The sequence below is a fragment of the Cygnus olor genome, chromosome 15, assembly GCF_009769625.2.
Source record: "Cygnus olor isolate bCygOlo1 chromosome 15, bCygOlo1.pri.v2, whole genome shotgun sequence".
Taxonomy (NCBI): Eukaryota; Metazoa; Chordata; class Aves; order Anseriformes; family Anatidae; genus Cygnus; species Cygnus olor.
In genome coordinates, this window is record NC_049183.1 from 14,638,156 (window position 1) to 14,655,550 (window position 17,395).

Here is a 17,395-nt window from a genome sequence, read left to right on the forward strand (position 1 = left end):
CTGTCTTTCTCTATCGTCATGCTTGAAATAATTTTCAGTTGTAATTGGGTACTGCAAAATTTAACCTGAGTGTTCTTGTCACAAGTGAAACACTGCTGGAGAAATGCGGATGAATGGCACACCCGCAGGAAAGGGGGGGCCCTCCTCTCCCTCCCGGAATTGGGCACAGCATCGTGCAGATGCTTGACGACGCTTTCTGCTACCTTTTAATAATGCAGCAAGCTTGCAGAGGAAGACGAGAATCAGCCTTTCATTATTCCCATGGCTGCTGCAGCCCGCGTCACCGCCTCGCCCCGATGCTGGAGGAGCAGTGCCACCGCGCGGCAGCTGGGCTGGCGATGCGGGGCCGCCGTTGTGATGCTGAGCTCGGAGCCCTCGGCTGCTGGTCTCCAGCTGGAGCCCGAACAAGTGAATTCTGTTTTCCGCTAGCACGCGCTTGGCCACCGGAGCTAATGCGGTCTGTTTTGTTAATCCTTCAGAAATGAACTGTTTAGGGACAAGGCCAGCCACATAAATCGGCCTTATTTATTTTCTCTCCTCTCCCCCCGACCCCTCTCAAGCTGGTGAAGAGGGCTGTGCTCCGTGCAACTGCACCAGCGCGGCTGGTTTTCGGTGGGAGATGGGAGAGCAAGGTAGATTTCAGTGCTCTGGTTTGGGCTTCTAAAGCAGAATTCCTGGTGTATTAAAAGCTCTTCTTTCCCCCTGAATTGTACCAGGCAGGTTTCTATTTCCAGCAACAGTAAATCAGCACAGGTTGATAGAGAAGCAGAGAACACTTTCCCTCTTCCTATAAAAATGGAAGGACAGCTGCTATCACACAGTCAGCGCTACCCCTCATTACGTTTTTCCCCAAACGCAGCCTTCTCTTTCCCTTCACCTACCGAGGAGCTCAGACACAAGGTTTATTCCCTGCAGAACTGGGAGGCTGCTCTTTGCAGAACTCAGCGTCACCTTCAGGAAGACGCCGACCACAGAAGTCCTCGCTGAGCAGTGAGACGCTAACGAAGGCCTGATCGAGTTGTGCCTCCCCGGCGCAGTGGCTGACGGCAGCAAGAGGCTGCCTGCTGCAAGGGGCAATTGCTGCATTGCTTCAGCTGCTGACCCTGCTCGTGCCGGGGAGCAGTTTGGGGCTGACTGGTTTATTTTGAAGCACGATTTTTTATTCACGTGGCTTGCTCTGTTACAGGGAAGCATCTGAAGAAATGACTGAAACCAAAGCCTGGTACCAGGATATGGGTCGATACTGGAGCATACCCTCTGGTTGTACACCAGCGTTTGAACGTGGCTCTGTGCATAACACAAAACCAGCCAGAAGGTGGCTGTCGGTGTCGTACCTTCTCATCGCAGCCCCTGGACTGGCGAGAAAGCTTTGCTTGAGGCTGGTGCCTAATGAAAACCTGAGCAAAAGCAGGAAAGTTAGAAGCAGCTTAAGCCCCTGTCTGGATGCTCTGGCTTGGAAGTCAGTGCCCTTAATTACCAAAAGTATTTGTCCCGGGTGGTGACTGCCTGTGTCCCATGCTTCCTTCTGCTATTCAGAGGGATCTCGCCAGGTGTGCTCTGTCAGAGCTGTTGGCCAGGGGCTGCAAACATGATACCAAACCCACTGACTTTTGATTCCCCAGCACGCAGCTGCTGTATCTGGGAGCCTGCGTGTTACTGCTGCTCTGACCTCCGTGACGCTCTGTGTTACCTTTTCCTCTCTCTGCTGATAACAGTATTTACGTTCCCCTAAGTAGAGGAGGCCACGCCTGACTGAACGCTCCCCTCTCGCTTATCAGGGCTTGAAGGAGGGACCTGGCGTCTGATGGGTGTTTTCCCCTGTTTCTAGGTGTAAACTGCAGGGTGCTGCTTCCCTCGTGTATTGCAGCGAGTGCTGGAGGAGACCTACATGGGCAGCCGGAGCAGGAGCTGGGGCTTGCCAGGGCCAGGCAGGGTGAGCTCTTGTGGCAGCTCGTGTAAAAGCTTTCCTAAAGCCTTGGTTTGAATAATTGATGCTTCCCGAGCCTCGAGAGAGACTCTAATTGCAAAACTGGTGGCATGTTCAGGTTTATTGTTTGATTGTTTGCTTTAAATAAGGTTCTGGCTCCTCACACAGGCGGTGTGGGGGAGTTCCCATTACATGGGGGGGGTCTGTCCCCGCGGGTGACACCTGAGCAGGGCTGAAGCTGCCTGTCCCCTCGGTGCTGGGGCCGGGCAGCGCAAGGTGACGCTGCGCCTGCTTACAGGCGTCCTCCTGGAGTCCCCGGCCTCGCTGGGAAGTGCTCGGGGTGGTGGGGACGTGGCACAGATGGAAATGCACAAGAGCTGCCCCATGGTAAGTGCAAAGCCCCTTCATCGGCTGAACCTGAGAGGGGGAGGCTCTGGGAGAGGAAACCAAGGAAAGGAAGAGAAAGCCTGGAGAGAGGGAGGAGGATGAGGGTGGGGATGCTCACATGGCCTCAGCTACCATGGCCTGTTCTAAGTGCTGCACTTTCCTATCACCAATTTGTGCATCTGTTGCCCGTTCCCTGTGTGTTCTTTCAAGTTTGAAGGCCTGGTCTGAGAAACTTGCGGCAACGATCTCCTATCAGGAGGGATTTCTCACCAAGCAAAACATTCCTACTCTCTCCTTTAATGAGCATGAGAACTTGACGTTACATGTTGAAACCCACATTTTTCCATAGTAGCTTTCAAATACCGGTCAGACAAAAACCTTTCCTCGAATCAGCCGCATCACAGCCCGTCACTTTTACCAGCTATTTCAGGTAATCCAGACCAGGAGTACATCAAAGCATCAAGTCTTTCAGAAAGTTCCCAGCTTTGGATGACTTTTTGCACCTACACCCAATTCCATCGGTGATTTTGGTGCCTCCGGAGCTCCTCTCGTGCAGCATCGTATCCTGGTGTAAGGCGAAGCCTCACCGTCCCCTGCCCTTTCCTCCCCTCAAAGCAGCGTTGAAAGCTGCATGTGGAGCTCATACACTGAATGCTCTTGCTGTAAAGGAACTTTGTTGAAGTTAGAAAACGTGCCCCTCCTGGGAGCGTGGTGGTGGCACTCAGCGGTCGTCACGACGTCTGTGAGGAATGTCCTGGGTCTGAGTCCGCGCCCCAGCCCTGGGAGGCTGGAGTAGGCCAGGCCGCAGCTTTGTCTGAAAGGCCTGAGATGCTTTAAAACACTTTGAACTGATTCTCTGGAAAACTCCCCGTAGTCCTGAGGAGAGAAGACCTCTCGGTGGGGGAGGCAGTCACACAGACCGCAGCCCGGGGGCCATGGATTGAGGTCAGGCTGCTCTGTCACACCTGGGCTCTGTGTGAGGCGTCGCTACCTGGCTAATTCTCGAGATGGCGCCTGGCACCACCGCTTTGCTTTCTGTCCATCGAGCGTGTCCCAGACGAGCACAACTCTGCTTGGAAACCACTTGTGGTGCAAGGCAGAATTTTCAAGCGGGGAAAGGCGGGGGCCTGGCGCTTGCCACAGGCATCGGTGCCCTTCGCAGGGGCAAAGCGATGCTGGTGCAGGAACTGGGCCGAGAAGCCCCCGGGGGCCTGCGGTCCCAAGGGCCAGGAAGCACGGGGGTGTCTGCGGTGGTCAGGTCGGAGCATGGAGGCATGGCTGAACAGGGAGCAACGTCCATCACTGGAACAAGGAGAGTTTGGGTTTCCAAGAAGAGAACAGCACAGTCCGTGACCTACAGCCCCTGAGCCAAGGCTGAGCTGTGTCCACCTGCCCTGGCAGGAGCTGGGGCTGGGGACGGAGGGAGAAGCAGCTGTGTTTTGGGGGCAGAGGGGACAGCCCTCCTTTCATGCAGGAGCATTCACTGCAGTCACACCATGGGCGTCTTCTCTTGCGAAGGAGAGCAAATGATCTTAAAATGGCCATCGTCAGGGCTGGGAATCGCCCCGGCGCTTCCCGTGCTGCACACCCCGGTGTGAGCGGCCGCGGCCCTCTCCCCCGGGTGGCAGGAGGGGCTGTGGTGCGCTTTGCTCTCTTGTACCGCGGAGCCATGTCCGGGGAAGCAGAAGCCACAGGTTTCTACTGGCTCGGGGACCCTGCTGCCGGTGGATCCATCACCAACGCTGCCCGCTTCCACCAGGCGATCTGCAAATGAACGCCGGGTGTTAGCCTGAGGTATTTAGGAGCAGCTTTTACCCAGGAAAGGCTCTGCAGTGGTGCCCTGCAGGGAGGCAGTGCTGGAACCCACCTCCCTCCACCTCCGGTAAAACCCCTGCGTCGTGCCCGCAATGCGGCCTGCAGCACACAGCCCGTCCTGTGAATGGGTGACTGCCTCGAGCAGGAAGGCTGGAGCTTTAGCACTGAAGTAATTTTAATATTTATAGCATTGCATGTAAATTGTCTTTTCATTAAGTGCTCATTTTGTAGCACATGCGAATGAAATGGTGCAGTGCTCTGCAAGGTGCAGGGGCTGCAGCAGGGCAGGCTGAAGGGCCGCATGCAGCTCCGCGGGCTGTCAGAGGGCTCTGCTCCATCATCTGAGGTCTGATACGCACGGCTAGGCCGGGGCTATGAAGAAGCATGCAGTAAATCTCTTTGAACCTGTCAGCCTCCCTCAGAAGCGAGTGCCCAGTGCCAGTGTCCTGGGATGAAGCCAACAGTGGCTCAAATTGCAGCGCTGCTGGGGACTGAGCCTGACTGGAGCACCACCTCGTGTGCTTGTTCTGATTTTCCTCATCCAGTTCTGAAGTTTATGTATGTAAACTAATACGTGTATACATAAATAGGTAGGTAGATACATATATATATATATATATCTTTTTAAGAGAAGGCAGGGGAGAAGAGGAGGGGGGAAAGTCAACACATCTTTTCTATGTTGGCTTACTCCGTGTTAACCTTTCCCTATCTTTTCTTTCTACGGCAAAGACTTGTGAAGCCCCCCTGACTCCAAGGCCTAAACTTTGGGCTTTGATGCTGCAAAGCTTTTTGATTCAGCTGCTGGGCTGCAACGTTTCGCCTGTAACGAAGGAGCAAACTCGTGTAAGCGTGGTCCTGGCCAGGTAGCAGTCAGCCCCAGGGCAGCCCCGAGCGAATAAACCCAGAGCTGCACTTGCTGTGAAAGCCCAGGGTCTTCCCAAAGGTGGTTCCTGCGGGAAACCAAAGGAAACAGCCACTATGGTGGCTCCTTGGGGAAGAGGATCAGCTTTTTGCAGTTCTTCTTCATGCCTTGGAGAATCACTGGCCAGCAGCACAGCTCTTGCCCTCAGCCCAGTCCTGCATGAGTGCCTGAGAAGGGCGATAGGGGGGGAATTGGCGCACAGGACCCTAGTTCTCATCTTTTCAGGCTCAGACTGGGCTGTGCAGCACCTCACTGGGTTCACTTTGCCTCCCGGCCCCTGCGTACCCACCGGCTCTGCTTTCGGGCAGAACCTGGGTGCCAGCTGCCCCAGCTCCCCAACCCCTCCCGGTGCCCCCAGTGCCCCCAGCACTCACCCTTGGAGGAGTCCTCCCTGCGGTGGCAGGTCCCGGCACCGGCCTGGCAGGATCCCACCTCTCCCTTCCTCCGCAGGTGGGTCCAGCCCAGGAAGAGGGAGCAGATGAGGGCGCAGAGGCAGAGCCCCAGCAGCAGGTACACCACCAGCCACGGCTCCTGCTCCGTGCACGCCTTCTGCTCCAGCGCGGCCGCGGGAGGCAGCGCCGTGACCAGGGCGGCCGGCGGAGGGTGGGGGGTGGCCAGGGCACCTGCTGGGGGCCAGGCAGAGAGAAAGGAGAGCTTAGACCCCCCCCGGCACGCAGCTCACCCTAGTGACTTTTTGATAGGGGCAGGGTGCTGCTAAGGGCACTCGTGCGCTCCGCTTGGGGAGGAGTTGAAAGCAGAGCTGCAGCTCCTCTGTTTGGTTGTGTTTTTTACGGCTAATAGAGGAGATGATCCCTCTCTCCCCATTTCTCCAGCACCCACATCTCAACCCCAAGCTGGGACTTGTTGATCTGAGGGGAAAGGGCCCGTCCCTTCCCTCTCCCCCTCCCCAAGGCCATGCACCAACCCCTGGGGGCAGAGAGCAGGGTTTGCTGCCTCTTCCCTGGCTTCCACCCCATAACCCGGCTCCTCTTTTAGCCCAGCCCCTGTGGGACCCTGCCCCACGGCCCCCTGTTCCCCCTGCCCTCGCACGCAGCCTTACATCCGCAGGAGGGGTCGCACTGCTTCGGGTGCTGCCCGCAGACCGTGGCACAGTTGATGCATTTTTTCAGGAGCTTGTCGTAGTAGAAGCCGGCTTTCCTGTTGCAAACCATGGACTCTGTGGGAAGGGAGGGAAAGGAACAGGGCTCGTCCTGAGCACGTCCTCGCCCTGAACATGTCCTTCTGCCCGCACGGCTCCTCCTGCCTCCCCGTCACCTCCCAGCCCGGGGCCCTCCCTGCCTGAGTTCACGTGGGGACGAGCCCACGGCCGCTTGGAACAAGTCCACAGCTCCCATGGGTGCAGGGCGAGATCTGTTTGATGCTGTTGGAAGTGTTGAAAACATCTTTGGGGCTGGCAGGTGGAGGCGTTCGGCCAGACGAATACCAGGGAAAGGTTTTTGCTGGCCGCTGCGTGGGGAAGGGGATGGGGTGCAGCCGTGCCTGCCCATGGCAGCGAGGTCCTGGTGCTGCTCTTAGAGCTCCTGGCCCCTGGGGCTTGCATGGCTTTTTGGGGCACACCAAAACCTGCCTGAGCACGGGCTCAGGACTATGGGGATGGCATCTCCCACACTCACTCCCATTGGAGACATGACACCTCACTGAGTGCAGGCTTCGACTGCACTGCGCCTCTGCTCTGCAGCACCCAGCCTCGGTGCCTGCCACAGCATGGGGCTCACATTCTGCTCGAGTTTGTCATTACCCACATTAGCAGGGCCTGATGCATCCCTTCCAAGGGCAGGGTGTCACAGACGGGGACTAATTCTGTTAGTGCAGCTCTGGGAAGGCTCCCTAGGACCCCGGGAAGGAGCAGTATGGGGATGTGGACAACTTGATCCCGGTCAGCACTGTCACATCCCCCAGTGCTTTGGGCTCAAAGCTGTTAAACCGAGCTGTCCCGGAGCCTGCCCCGTGGTTCCTCCCAGGGCCTTTCCCCACTCACCGCACAGGGCAGCACACCTCCTCACCGCGGACCGGCCGCATATGAGACTGCAGGGGATGCACTGGCAGACGAGGGCGTCCCAGTACTGCTGGTCGGTGCAGTTGTTCATGGCATCACAGCCCAAGTGCGTCCCATCCATGGCTGCAGAACGGGAGGAAAGTGGCTATGGGGAAATTGGTGCTGCCGGGGACCCTGCGGCCGCCCTGGGGACCCCGTGCAGGGGGATGCCTGCTGTGCTCCAGCCCTAGGCTTGGGCTAAAAGCATGCAGCAAAATCTGCTTCAGGCTTAGCGAGCACTTCAGCACAGGACATCCTCATGGGGGTTAAAATCTGGACTCCGGGGACATGCAGGGTGAGCACCCTGGTCTCTGCCTGGCCCCTTGCTGTGCCTCGAGGGCGTGGGGATGTGCGAAACTGCCTGCAGCAGTAAGGGCAGGGAACTGCTTCTGCCTTTACATCCTTTTCTGAAAGGAACAGAAATGCAAACAGAATGACTGCTAGCACCATCTTCTGAAATGATTTTTAATTCTGGAAACTTCTGAGCTCCCCTGTGGCAGAGGGGCAGTTTCTGCCATGCTGCGCGTAATTTCTGACATCTCTGTGTGGCGTTCTGGCATCATCCTGAAAGCAGGTTTTGATGTGTCACACTTCCCTAAGCAGCAGAAGGAGAGAGGCCTCTCTGGGAGAGCTTTAAGCACCGCTTCCACCAGCACCAGCTGGGACACATGGCAGTGGAAGGACTTTTGTCCCCACAAGGAGCCATTTGTCCCATCCTACGTGGCCGCGACGTGCCCCGTGCTCGCGGGCTGGGGAGGGGGAAGGGGTTTGATGAGGGGCAGGAGCGAGGCATTGCTGGGAACCCTAAGCAGCAGAAAAGTCCAGAACAAATCAAAATTTAATTATTAGCTTGCTAATAAGCATTTACTTGTTAGCAGCCATTTGCTGACCGAGAGGCTCGTGGGCGACCGCATCCCTCTGCGGAGCGGAGCTGGGAATGCAGCTGTTTCCTGTGCGGGCGGCCGGTGCCGGTGCCGAGGGGCCCGAAGCAATTAAAAGCCATCGCTGCCCAGCACGGCGCCGGCCTCCGCGTGCCCGGGAGCTGCCTGTTGCCTCGGCTGGGGCCGCTGCGATGCTGCCTTTCGAAGCCAAACGTTGATTTTGGTATAGAAATGCCCCCGCGCTCTCCCTCTCGTACTTGGGTACGGCTCTCTCCCTCTCGTACTTGGGAGCACACGGCAATCGGAGGCTTTGTGTGTCTGTCCGTCTGTCCTGCTGCTGCCCAGAGCAGCAATGTCCCTGTGCATCTGTCTGTCCTGCCGCTGCCCGGAGCAGCAACGTCCCTGCTGAGGGGCTGAGGATGGGCTTCCAGCCCTGGCTGTGAGCTGGATCCCACCCGGGGCAGCGTGGGTGAAGCCCTCCCATCCTCGCAAAGTAAAGGATAAATCCGCTCTGCGCAGGGATGCGGCCCTTCTAGTCCCTGCTGTTCAATTAACGCCGCTATGAAATTAAACGATTCCTTTCTATCGAGCTGGCTGAAGACAATCCCTGGGGCATTGCGAGGCTCAGGCCCGTGCTCTCCTCCGATGCACTTTGGAGACTTTTTGTCCCCAAAGAGAAGACTCCCAGGGAGGGAGGCGAGCCCTGTGGGTGGCAGTGAGCCCGGCCACCCCTGCGCTACGTACAGCGGGTTCTGGCGTGGGACAACTGGATGGGACACGGTGAGCTGGGGCTGTGTCAGCTGAGGCAGCTGGAGGCAGGGCAGCTCCTTCCCCATGCCCACTCTGCAGTGAGGGCAGGTCCAAGGAGGGTTTTTTTTTTTTTTTTTTGGCAAAAACCCTGCCCAGTGGCTGAGCTCCCTGCCCAGGATGCCCCACCAGAGCACCCAAACTCCTCCTGAATCCTCCACCCAAAGCATGAAGCGACCATTTCATCCCCAGCCCTCCAAGGAGCCCCTCCGCTCGCTGCCAGCTCTCTGGAAACGTCCCCGCAGCCCTGGCACGGGCAAGCCCCTCGCCCCCAGCCCTCTTGCAGCCCCTCCGCGGGCACAACTCACGCTTGGCTCTGGCACGGCGGCTACTCCCCCTCGGCTCCTGCCATCGCACTGCGCGCTCCGAGCCCGCGCATTGCTCGGGAGGTTTATTATTAGAGGTAGATTTGATTAATGCCTGGGCCATGCGTTTCCTGGGGCTTCCCCTTATCCCTCCGATGCAAATCGGCCGCTCGCGCAGCGTGCTGCATTGGCTCCAGGGCTGCCGGGGGAGTGGGGGCGTGGGGGGGAGGCCCCCTCCCAGGGCCACCGGGCACGGGGAGTGGGTGTGCTGGTCCTGGTGGCCACGTTGCAGCAGGGAGAGCTCCCAGATGGGTGTCTGGCTTTGCAGCACCTGCCCTTGCATCGCCCACCTCCAGCGGGAGGTTTTCTTGTGCAGAGAAAGCAGCTGACCTGGGGCAGGAGAGGGTCACTTTTTTTCCCAGCTTTGCCGAGAAAAGGAGCAGCTCTGGCTGAGCGAGAGGCTGTGCAGCCACGGGGATGCCACTGTGCAAGATGCAAGTAGAGAGCAGCACTGTCGCCCTCACTTGGGGACACCCGAATTGGGGTACTCCTGTTGGGGAGTGTTTTGTTGATGCCGTGCGGCAGCGAGCACTGCCCTGCGCCCCCATCCTGCTCCATCTGCAGGAGGCTCGGGCCGTGCTGCTGGCCTGCCTGTCTCCTGCTCACCGTCTTGAGACCATCTCGTGGCTCCCAAGGGCACGCTGGAACCGCTGCTGTTTTCTGGTGCACCCGTGCCTCGGGGGCAGGAGGGTTGCAGGAGGGCTGAGCTGCCCAGCGTGGGCACCGCGGGTCGCGGCCGGGCTCGGCGCCGCTCTCGCTGCTGGCAGTGGGTGCAGGAAGCCTCAGTAACACGGCCTGGGTGGTGTGGGGCAAAGGGCCACTGCCGAGCTGCTGGCGGTCCCTGGGGTTAAGCTATACAGTTATTTTTAGGGCTCACCTCACTCTGAAAGTGGGATGGCTTCGGTCAGCGGAGCAGGGAAGGAGCAGAGCTGCGGGGCCCCTCGCCGAGCTGGCACGGGAGGGAGCGGGCTGCTGTCACCGAGCCCCAGCAGCTGCCCCGGGCCCACACAGCGACCCGTGGCACCTCAAAAAAAAAAACAAACCAGACTGGGCAGCTGCTGGTTTTGCCCCTTTTCCCCTGGTGCATTCACTTCTGGCGGTTTTTCCCCCTTATCCACGCGGCCGGGAAGGTGCGAGGGCACCGCGAGTGCGGTGGGACGGTGACTCAGCCCAGCCCCGGGGACGTTTTCTGCAGAAGCAGCCGGAGGGGGAAGGAAGGAGCAATACCTGATACTTTCTATAAACATCAGCGGGGCAGTGTCAAGGTTTTTCCGCTCAGTTAAAAAACTCCGGCTCTGTACTTGCCACGGTGTCACAGGGAGGGACCGAGGAGGGGCCACTCGCTGCGTTTGACCGAGCACATTGCTCATGGCAGAGGCTGGCGCAGGGGAAAAGCTCTGCCGTGAGCATCCTGGGCTGGGACACGTGTCCTCGGAGAAGCTGCTGACCCAATGTGGCCCCTCTGCTGTAGGAGCTCTGGCATTTCCATCTCTGCCTCCAACCCTAAACCTCTACAGACGGGCCGTGTTCCCCTCCCCGCTCTGCATCTGCTGCAGGGACATCCGAGGCTGAACCTGCCTGCAGCAAACAAAGCCCAGAGTGGAGAAACCCAGCACCCTGCGGCTGCCCAGCCCCGCAGCAGCTGGATGTGACCCGCGGTGACACCGCAGCAGCGAGGCTGTGCCGCCGGTCACGGCTCTGCACTTGCAGCTGATGCCAAGGACGGGCTCGTTGCTGGGCTCGGGTCTCTGCCTGGGGAGACACACCGAGGGGGATCAGGGTCTGGAAACGAGCAGGGAGGCCGAGGCATGGCTGGGAGAGGGCGACTGCAGGGTGGAGATCCCAGCGTGGGAGCTCTGGGAGGAAAACGCGCCTTTGGCCGCGTGCCGCTGGTGGCCGTCCCGCCGCAGCCTCAGCCTACAAAGCTCCGTGCCCCAGGGGGAAGCAGAGCCCAGGGCTCGTTCACCTGCAGGACGAAGGAAATCGTGATTTCGGGGTCTGCCTGCGCTGCTCGAGCGTGGCACAGCGAGGGCCTGGAGCTACGGCCCCAGCCCTGCCCGCCGGCTCTCGGGGTTTTGCAGGGGAAACCTGCCCCCGTAAATAGCAGTGGGGGACTTGCAGTTTCCACCCTCTCATGCCCTCAAGAGGGAAGTGAGAAGCACTTGGGGGCGGTTTGTCCCTCCTCGCTGAGCAGAGACCAGGCCCTGTGAGCTCAGCTCTAAAATCCTCAGGGGGTGCTGCGGCTGCGCCCCCGTATCCCGGCCGGGCACCGCGAGTGTCCCAAGCGGCATCACGCCTCCTGCCGCCTCTGAGGATGCTGCGTGGCTCTGAAGGACCTCCAAATGCAGTCTCCTGCCTGCTGCTTTCTTGCCATGGGTGCCTTAGCCCTCTCCTGGGTTAAATCCTGCCTTTGCTGTATGGTGCTGGAGGGAGAGCATCATATGGCTGCTCCCCGTGCACCCTCCCAGCGTGGCTCTGTGTCCTTCAGCACCCACCTGCAGACGGCTCCAGCAGCGCCCAGGTCCATTTTGGGGGCATGGAGCCCAGTTTTGTCCCAACAAGAAAATGATTTTATTCCTCTGGGCTCATGCCCCAGGTGCTGCTGTTGCAAGGAGAGCTGCAGGGCACGGGCACCCAGTGTGAACAGCGTCTGGCTCCCAGACTTTTTGGGGCAGCCTCGCCTTCCCGCTGGTGCTCGCAGCAGCTTTCCTGGGATATTTTCCTTCCAGCCTGCTCTCGGCCCCTTCTGATTTGTGAAACCTCGGCCAAGGCATTTGCTTGCACGTGTGCTCCCTTTGGGACCCCAAAAGAGGGGCCGTGAGGGGGGGGAAGGGGAAGAGGAGCCGTTTTGGGTTGAAACCGTGAGGCCGGGCTGAGCACAGCTGGCTGCTGGGGACTCATTTCTCTCACCCTAATTCCCCGTGGACGCCTGCTCTCGAGCGTGCTGGGGTCAGGATGCACCCAATGACCCGTGCTGCCTGACCATCGTGCATCCCACCGCCTCCTGCCGTGCCTCGTAGCAGCTGCTCCGCGATCAAACCCCTCAGTTTTGGGGTATGGGCAAGCCCAGCTGCAGAGCTGCACCCATCCACCCCATCCACCAAAATAAAATAAATAAAATAAAATAATAAATAATATAAAATAAAATAAAATAAAATATAAAATAAAATAAAATAAAATAAAATAAAATAAAATAATAAATAAAATAAAATAAAATAAAATAAAATAAAAAATAAAATATAAAATAAAATAAAATAAAATAAAAATAAGATAAAATAAAATAAAATAAAATAAAATAAAATAAAATAAAATAAAAATAAGATAAAATAAAATAAAATAAAATAAAAATAAGATAAAATAAATAAAAACAAATTTGCCACCAGGGCTTGTGCCCGTGTCCCCGGGAGGCCACCGCCAGCGAGTGCCGGCCCCGAGCATCCCAGCAGTGCCAGCCCCCTGCTGCCACCCCCCGGCTAGGCACAACCGGGAGCCGGGGGGGCACAATTTAGGGCCGGGGTTGGGGGGGGGGGGCGCACAATCGAGGGAAGCGGCCCCCTCTGCCCAGCTCCTGCAGCCCGGGGAGGGGGCCGGAGAAGCAGGGCCCGGCTCTTCGTGTCTCTGCCCAGGAGGTGGCAGCCTCGGCTCGCCCAGCCCGGCTGGGTGCTGGGTGCTGGGTGCTGGGTGCTGGGTGCTGGGTGCTGGGGGCTCTGCTTGCAGCCCACCACCCCTCCATCTCCTGCCCTGCCCGGCCGGGGGCTCGGCAGCACCCAGGCTGCTGCCCCGCTCCCGAGCATCCCTTTGCACCAGCCCTGCACACAAGTTGGGGTTCAGACAGCCCCTGATCAGCCCGCTTTGCTCCGTTCCCTGCGTTGCCCCCTGGCCTTATCCTGCCACCCCGCCTTAGGGCATCGCCCCAAGGATGCTCAGCACCCATCGGGGTCCAGGCGCTGCTGCAGCCCCCGTGCTGTGGGATCTGGGGGGGGGGGGGTCTGGTGGCTGGGCAAAGGTGCCAAAGCCGCCTTGCCCAAACCCGGCATGGATCAGGGAAGGAAAGCGTTGTGGAAACCAGGCTGTGCTCGAGGCCAGCGCCCCAAATCCGGCACCTGCTGGGGCGCAGGGCTGGCACCGAGAGTAAAACACTGCCAGTGCCTGCCATGGGGAGGGAGAGGATGGCGTCGGTGCCGGGGCTGCGTGCTGTGGTACAACGTGTGGGAAGCAGATAGGGGATATGAGTCAAAGAACAACCTTCGGACGGAGCAGCTGCTGGGATAAATGCAGGATTTTCACCCCGTCACCACCTCCGACATCGCCCCTGCTCCGGATCGGGCACGGCGGTCGCGCCTGGCCGTGGCGGGCTGGGCACTGCGGGCTGTCCCGCTGCCAAACTGCTCCACCAAGGCAGGACCTCCACAGAGACCACCCCGGGGCTGGGTTTTGTCAGGCCGAGGGGTTTTTTTTCTCTTGGGACCCTTGCAGGACCAGGCTTGCAGGCTGCCGAAGGAGCCACGCTGTTAATTTTTAGCGCTACAAAACCCTGGGGAAATTCCAGCGGGCTGGAGGGCGGCCAGTGGGAGTCTAAACGTGTAAAAGGGATAAAAGGGCTGACCCTGGGAATTACAGACCAGGTAGGCTGATGGCAGTCCCTGGGCAAATTATGGGCTGGGTAATTGGGGATCCTGTCAGCCAAAAATTAGAAGCTAAAAATATAATTAAGGTCGTTAGCTCGGTTTCATGGATGGCAGCTCCTGTCAAGTGAGTCGGCTCTGCTTTTTGGCATCACTCTGGGCTGGCTGATAAAGCTAATTGCGTTGCTGCGTTATAATGGGTTTCTCCCAAGTATTTAATTTACAGCCAGGCGACGTTTCCATTTGTAAAACCTGCATTATGTGGAGTCACCGGAGCAGACACCCGACAGCTGCGGCGGCGAGGGGCTGGCGATGGAGGCGGCTTGGGGGCACCCAGCTTTGTGCCATGCTGGGGCTGACGGGGGGCAGGAGGGCGGGGGGACATGGGGGGACCTCACGGGGTGATCCCGGCCAAACAAGGCTGGGGGGAGGCACACGTGGGAGCAAAAGAGCCAGATTTTTACCCCCCCCCCCCCCCAAAGCGAGGTCTAATGGCAGGAAGCAGCCATGGGACCCGGTCGCCGATAGCCCGGCTGGGAGCGCAATTAACATTTGGCCCAATTTTAGCAGGGTATGAACTCGCAGGCATGGGAGGCTCTGGATGAGAGGAAATCTCTGCTTGGTGGGACACGATTTAAGGCAGCTTCTGGGGCTAGCTCAGGCCCATGTGTGTGTGTACGTGTGTGTGCACCCAGCAAAGCAGAGGGCTGCCCTGGACCCTCTGCGGGGTCTTTCCCAGCTGCTCTCTCCTCGCTGGCCTGCAACGGCTGCAGCTGAGCACGGCGTTTCTTCCAGAGGGTAATTTGGGTCTTTTTTGGGCAAGGAGATGGCACTGGGGCAGCCAGGGGGCTCTCCTCCCTCCATCAGGCTGTTTGTCCCCCCCGTATTTCTAACCTGCAGGTTCCCCCTCGCCATCAGAAGCATGGGGGCACCCGAGCCCCTGCCTGCATCCAGCCCCCGTGGCTGGGCAGGAGAAGGAGAACCCCATGCCCTGTTTGGCACCGGGCAGGAGAAGGGGAACCCTCGCAGGCGCCAGCCGGTCGCAGCCTGGATCCAGCAGGGATCCCAGGGCTTTAAACACCGAATCCTCCCCTCTCCCCTGGGCATCCGTCCGTCTGGCTCCAGCGTAATGACGGCGAGGTGGAGGCGCAGGGAGACGAAATGACTCGCCCGAGGTCACGCGAGGAGCGATGGCCACGCGGGAGGAGCACCCAGGCGTCCTGCTCCTGCCCGGCAGCGCCCGGCACCGCAGGAAGAAACATCCCATAGCAGTTTTCCTGCAAAACGGGGTGGCTCCTGGGGTCCCATGCTGTGGCATGGCCACATGTCCCACGTCCCCATCCTGGTGACGGGTGGAGGTGGCTGCTCCTGGTGGGACCGCCATGCCGCGATGGGGAGGGGTGCTGCTCTGTGGCGGGGTTTTTGGTGCCACTGAACATTTTTGTGGGGCAGGAGGGGGTCGGTGGTGCCCTTCCCAAGCCGGGGCTGGTGCAGCCAGCCCCAGTGACTAACACCTCCTGGTTTTCAGCTTGTTTACCTGGCGCTGGGGCTTCGCTTGGGATCGCTGACTCACCGCAGCACCTTCCCCTTCTGCCACCGCAGCTCCCTGACGAATACTTTCCATTTTCCCATTACTTTAATTGCCCTACTTGGAGAAAACTGCTCCGGACTGGCTCTGGGCTGCTACGCACAGCTGCCCCAGCCGGGCATCCCTGCAGTGGGGGCGTTGGGGACGGGATGGGGGGGCTGCCCATCACAGCGGCACGCATGGGAGCACTTTGTGCCTCGGCCATGCCGGGGCCTGCCGGCATGGGGGCACGTGCAGGGAATCAAGTTTTTGGTGGCCCCCGCTCGCTGCACCCATCCACAGCAGCAGGCGGGCGGCCGGTGGCGCACGGACGCTGGCTCCTGCATGGCTGAATGCGGCCCGACAGGTTTATGGAGAGGCCCGTCCCGTTCGGCTGGATTTTTGGGAAGGCTGAAGCCAGCCCCGGCACCAGCCGCTTCCCCGCGAGTGCTGCCGGCCCCGGCGCCAGGTCACGGCCCCGAGCTGTGGCGCGGCTTGGGGGGATGCTGGCACCGTGCTCCTCCGTGCCGTGGCTCTGCCCGGCGTGTCGTGGCAGTGCCCTGCGGTGCCTGGGGAGGGGATGCACGGCCCACGGAGTCCCCTGAGCATCAGCTGGGGATGCAGAGGTCCCCCTGTGCTCCTCTCCCCTGGCCCCATAGCCAGAGCCCCTCCGGGGAGCATTGCCCTGCCCGTGCCGGCTGTGCTGGGGGTGTGCGGGGCGCGGGGCGTGCCAGGTCCCCAGCAACGTGCTGCTGGCCGGGGATGTGCTGGGGAATAACCCAGCAACATCAGGGGACTGGGGGAGCAGGGAAAGGTGGGATCGGGGCAGGAAAATTGCTGCTTGAGGAAACTGATATCCAAAGAGAGGTGTTCTGCAGTCATGCTGAATGCTGGACCCACGGTGGTGGCATCAGGGACTGCAAATCCCCAAAGAGAAAATCCCTCCTTGCCTGGAGAAGGGCCGCGTCGCTTTTAGGGCATTAGGGTCAAGAGAAAGGTGAGATATCCACCCAAAAACAGCAAGGCACAGGGCTGGGAGCTGGGAGCACCACACGGCTGGGGGCACTCCGGTGGGCGATATGGGGCCGGGGGGGCACACGGCGGTGCCACCGCTCCCCGTGGGTAACCCCACACCTTCCCCGTCCCGTCCCCACCGCGGCACGTCGCACCGTGCGTGCTACGAGTGGCAGGAGGGAGAGGGATGATTAAAGCGGCCTTTGATGAAGGAAAAATTAATAAACAAGCTCGCAGCCGTGCCGGGCTCTATTTACTGGCGGGTGCCGGCGCGGCGAGGCCGCCGAGGCCGGGTGCCACATCAAACGGCGGGGCAGCGCCTGGCCGAGGGGACCGCGGCCTCTCCTCCGACGGGTTTTTCCTGGTCCCCACGAGGCCGGGAAGGTTGGCGGGGCCGCTCCTAATAGCAGGGCCCTGTCCGGTGCCGGCGGGGGCCGCTACGTGCCGTCCGGAGGGACACACGGGTCGGGGCGCGGTGTGGAGGTGCCGCTTGGCACGCTCGCCCCGTCGCCTTGTGGGGTTGGCGTTCCCAAATCTCCATTCCTGATGGTGTCCGCCCCCGGCCCCAGCACACCCGGTGTCCCCAACTGTCCCTGCTGTCCCCTGGGGTCAGCGCTGGCACCCAACCATGGCACCCATAGGTCCCTCGCCCCCCCCCCCCCCCCCCCACCATGGCAGGCCGGGCTCCTTATCGCCCTGCCGGCTGTGTTTACCCGCCGGATAACAGCGGGCTGGGCAAACAGGAGCTCCCCAAGGGCCCCAGGGCGGTGGCACGGGGCGGGGGGGGCACCCTTGTCCCTATTTGTGTCCCCCCCCCGTGGTCCCCGGGGGGGGGGGGGGGGGGGCAGGTGGTGTGTGGGGGGGTCGTGTATGTTATGGGGGGGGGTCGTGCATGGTATTGGGGGGCGGGTCATGCATGGTATGAGGGGGATCGTGCATGGTATGGGGGGGGTGGTCGTGTATGGTATGGGGGGGTCGTGCATGGTATTGGGGGGGGGTCGTGCATGGTATGGGGGGTCGTGTATGGTA

General features: G+C 59.9%; 1 protein-coding gene across 1 annotated transcript; it reads right to left on the minus strand.

Annotated features, from left to right (window-relative positions):
* Positions 1 to 558: 558 nt before the first annotated feature.
* Positions 559 to 9,224, minus strand: TNFRSF13B (TNF receptor superfamily member 13B). The gene is made up of 5 exons (XM_040574257.1): positions 9,104 to 9,224; positions 7,051 to 7,191; positions 6,112 to 6,228; positions 5,426 to 5,674; positions 559 to 4,078 (listed from the first exon to the last, which is right to left on the minus strand). Exons 1-5 carry the CDS (start codon positions 9,222 to 9,224, stop codon positions 3,804 to 3,806), a joined length of 903 nt encoding a protein of 300 aa, XP_040430191.1. The 3' UTR covers positions 559 to 3,803.
* Positions 9,225 to 17,395: the final 8,171 nt, after the last annotated feature.

What these genes read in the sequence shown, in the direction of transcription:
- TNFRSF13B (XM_040574257.1), bottom strand. Translation starts at nt 9,224, where the DNA reads ATGGCCCAGGCATTAATCAAATCTACCTCTAATAATAAACCTCCCGAG. An exon ending in CCGCCGTGCCAGAGCCAAGC is followed by an intron (nt 7,192 to 9,103) that starts GTGAGTTGTGCC and finishes CCCGTTCTGCAG; the next exon opens with CCATGGATGGGACGCACTTG. An exon ending in CAGGGAGGACTCCTCCAAGG is followed by an intron (nt 4,079 to 5,425) that starts GTGAGTGCTGGG and finishes GTTCATTTGCAG; the next exon opens with ATCGCCTGGTGGAAGCGGGC.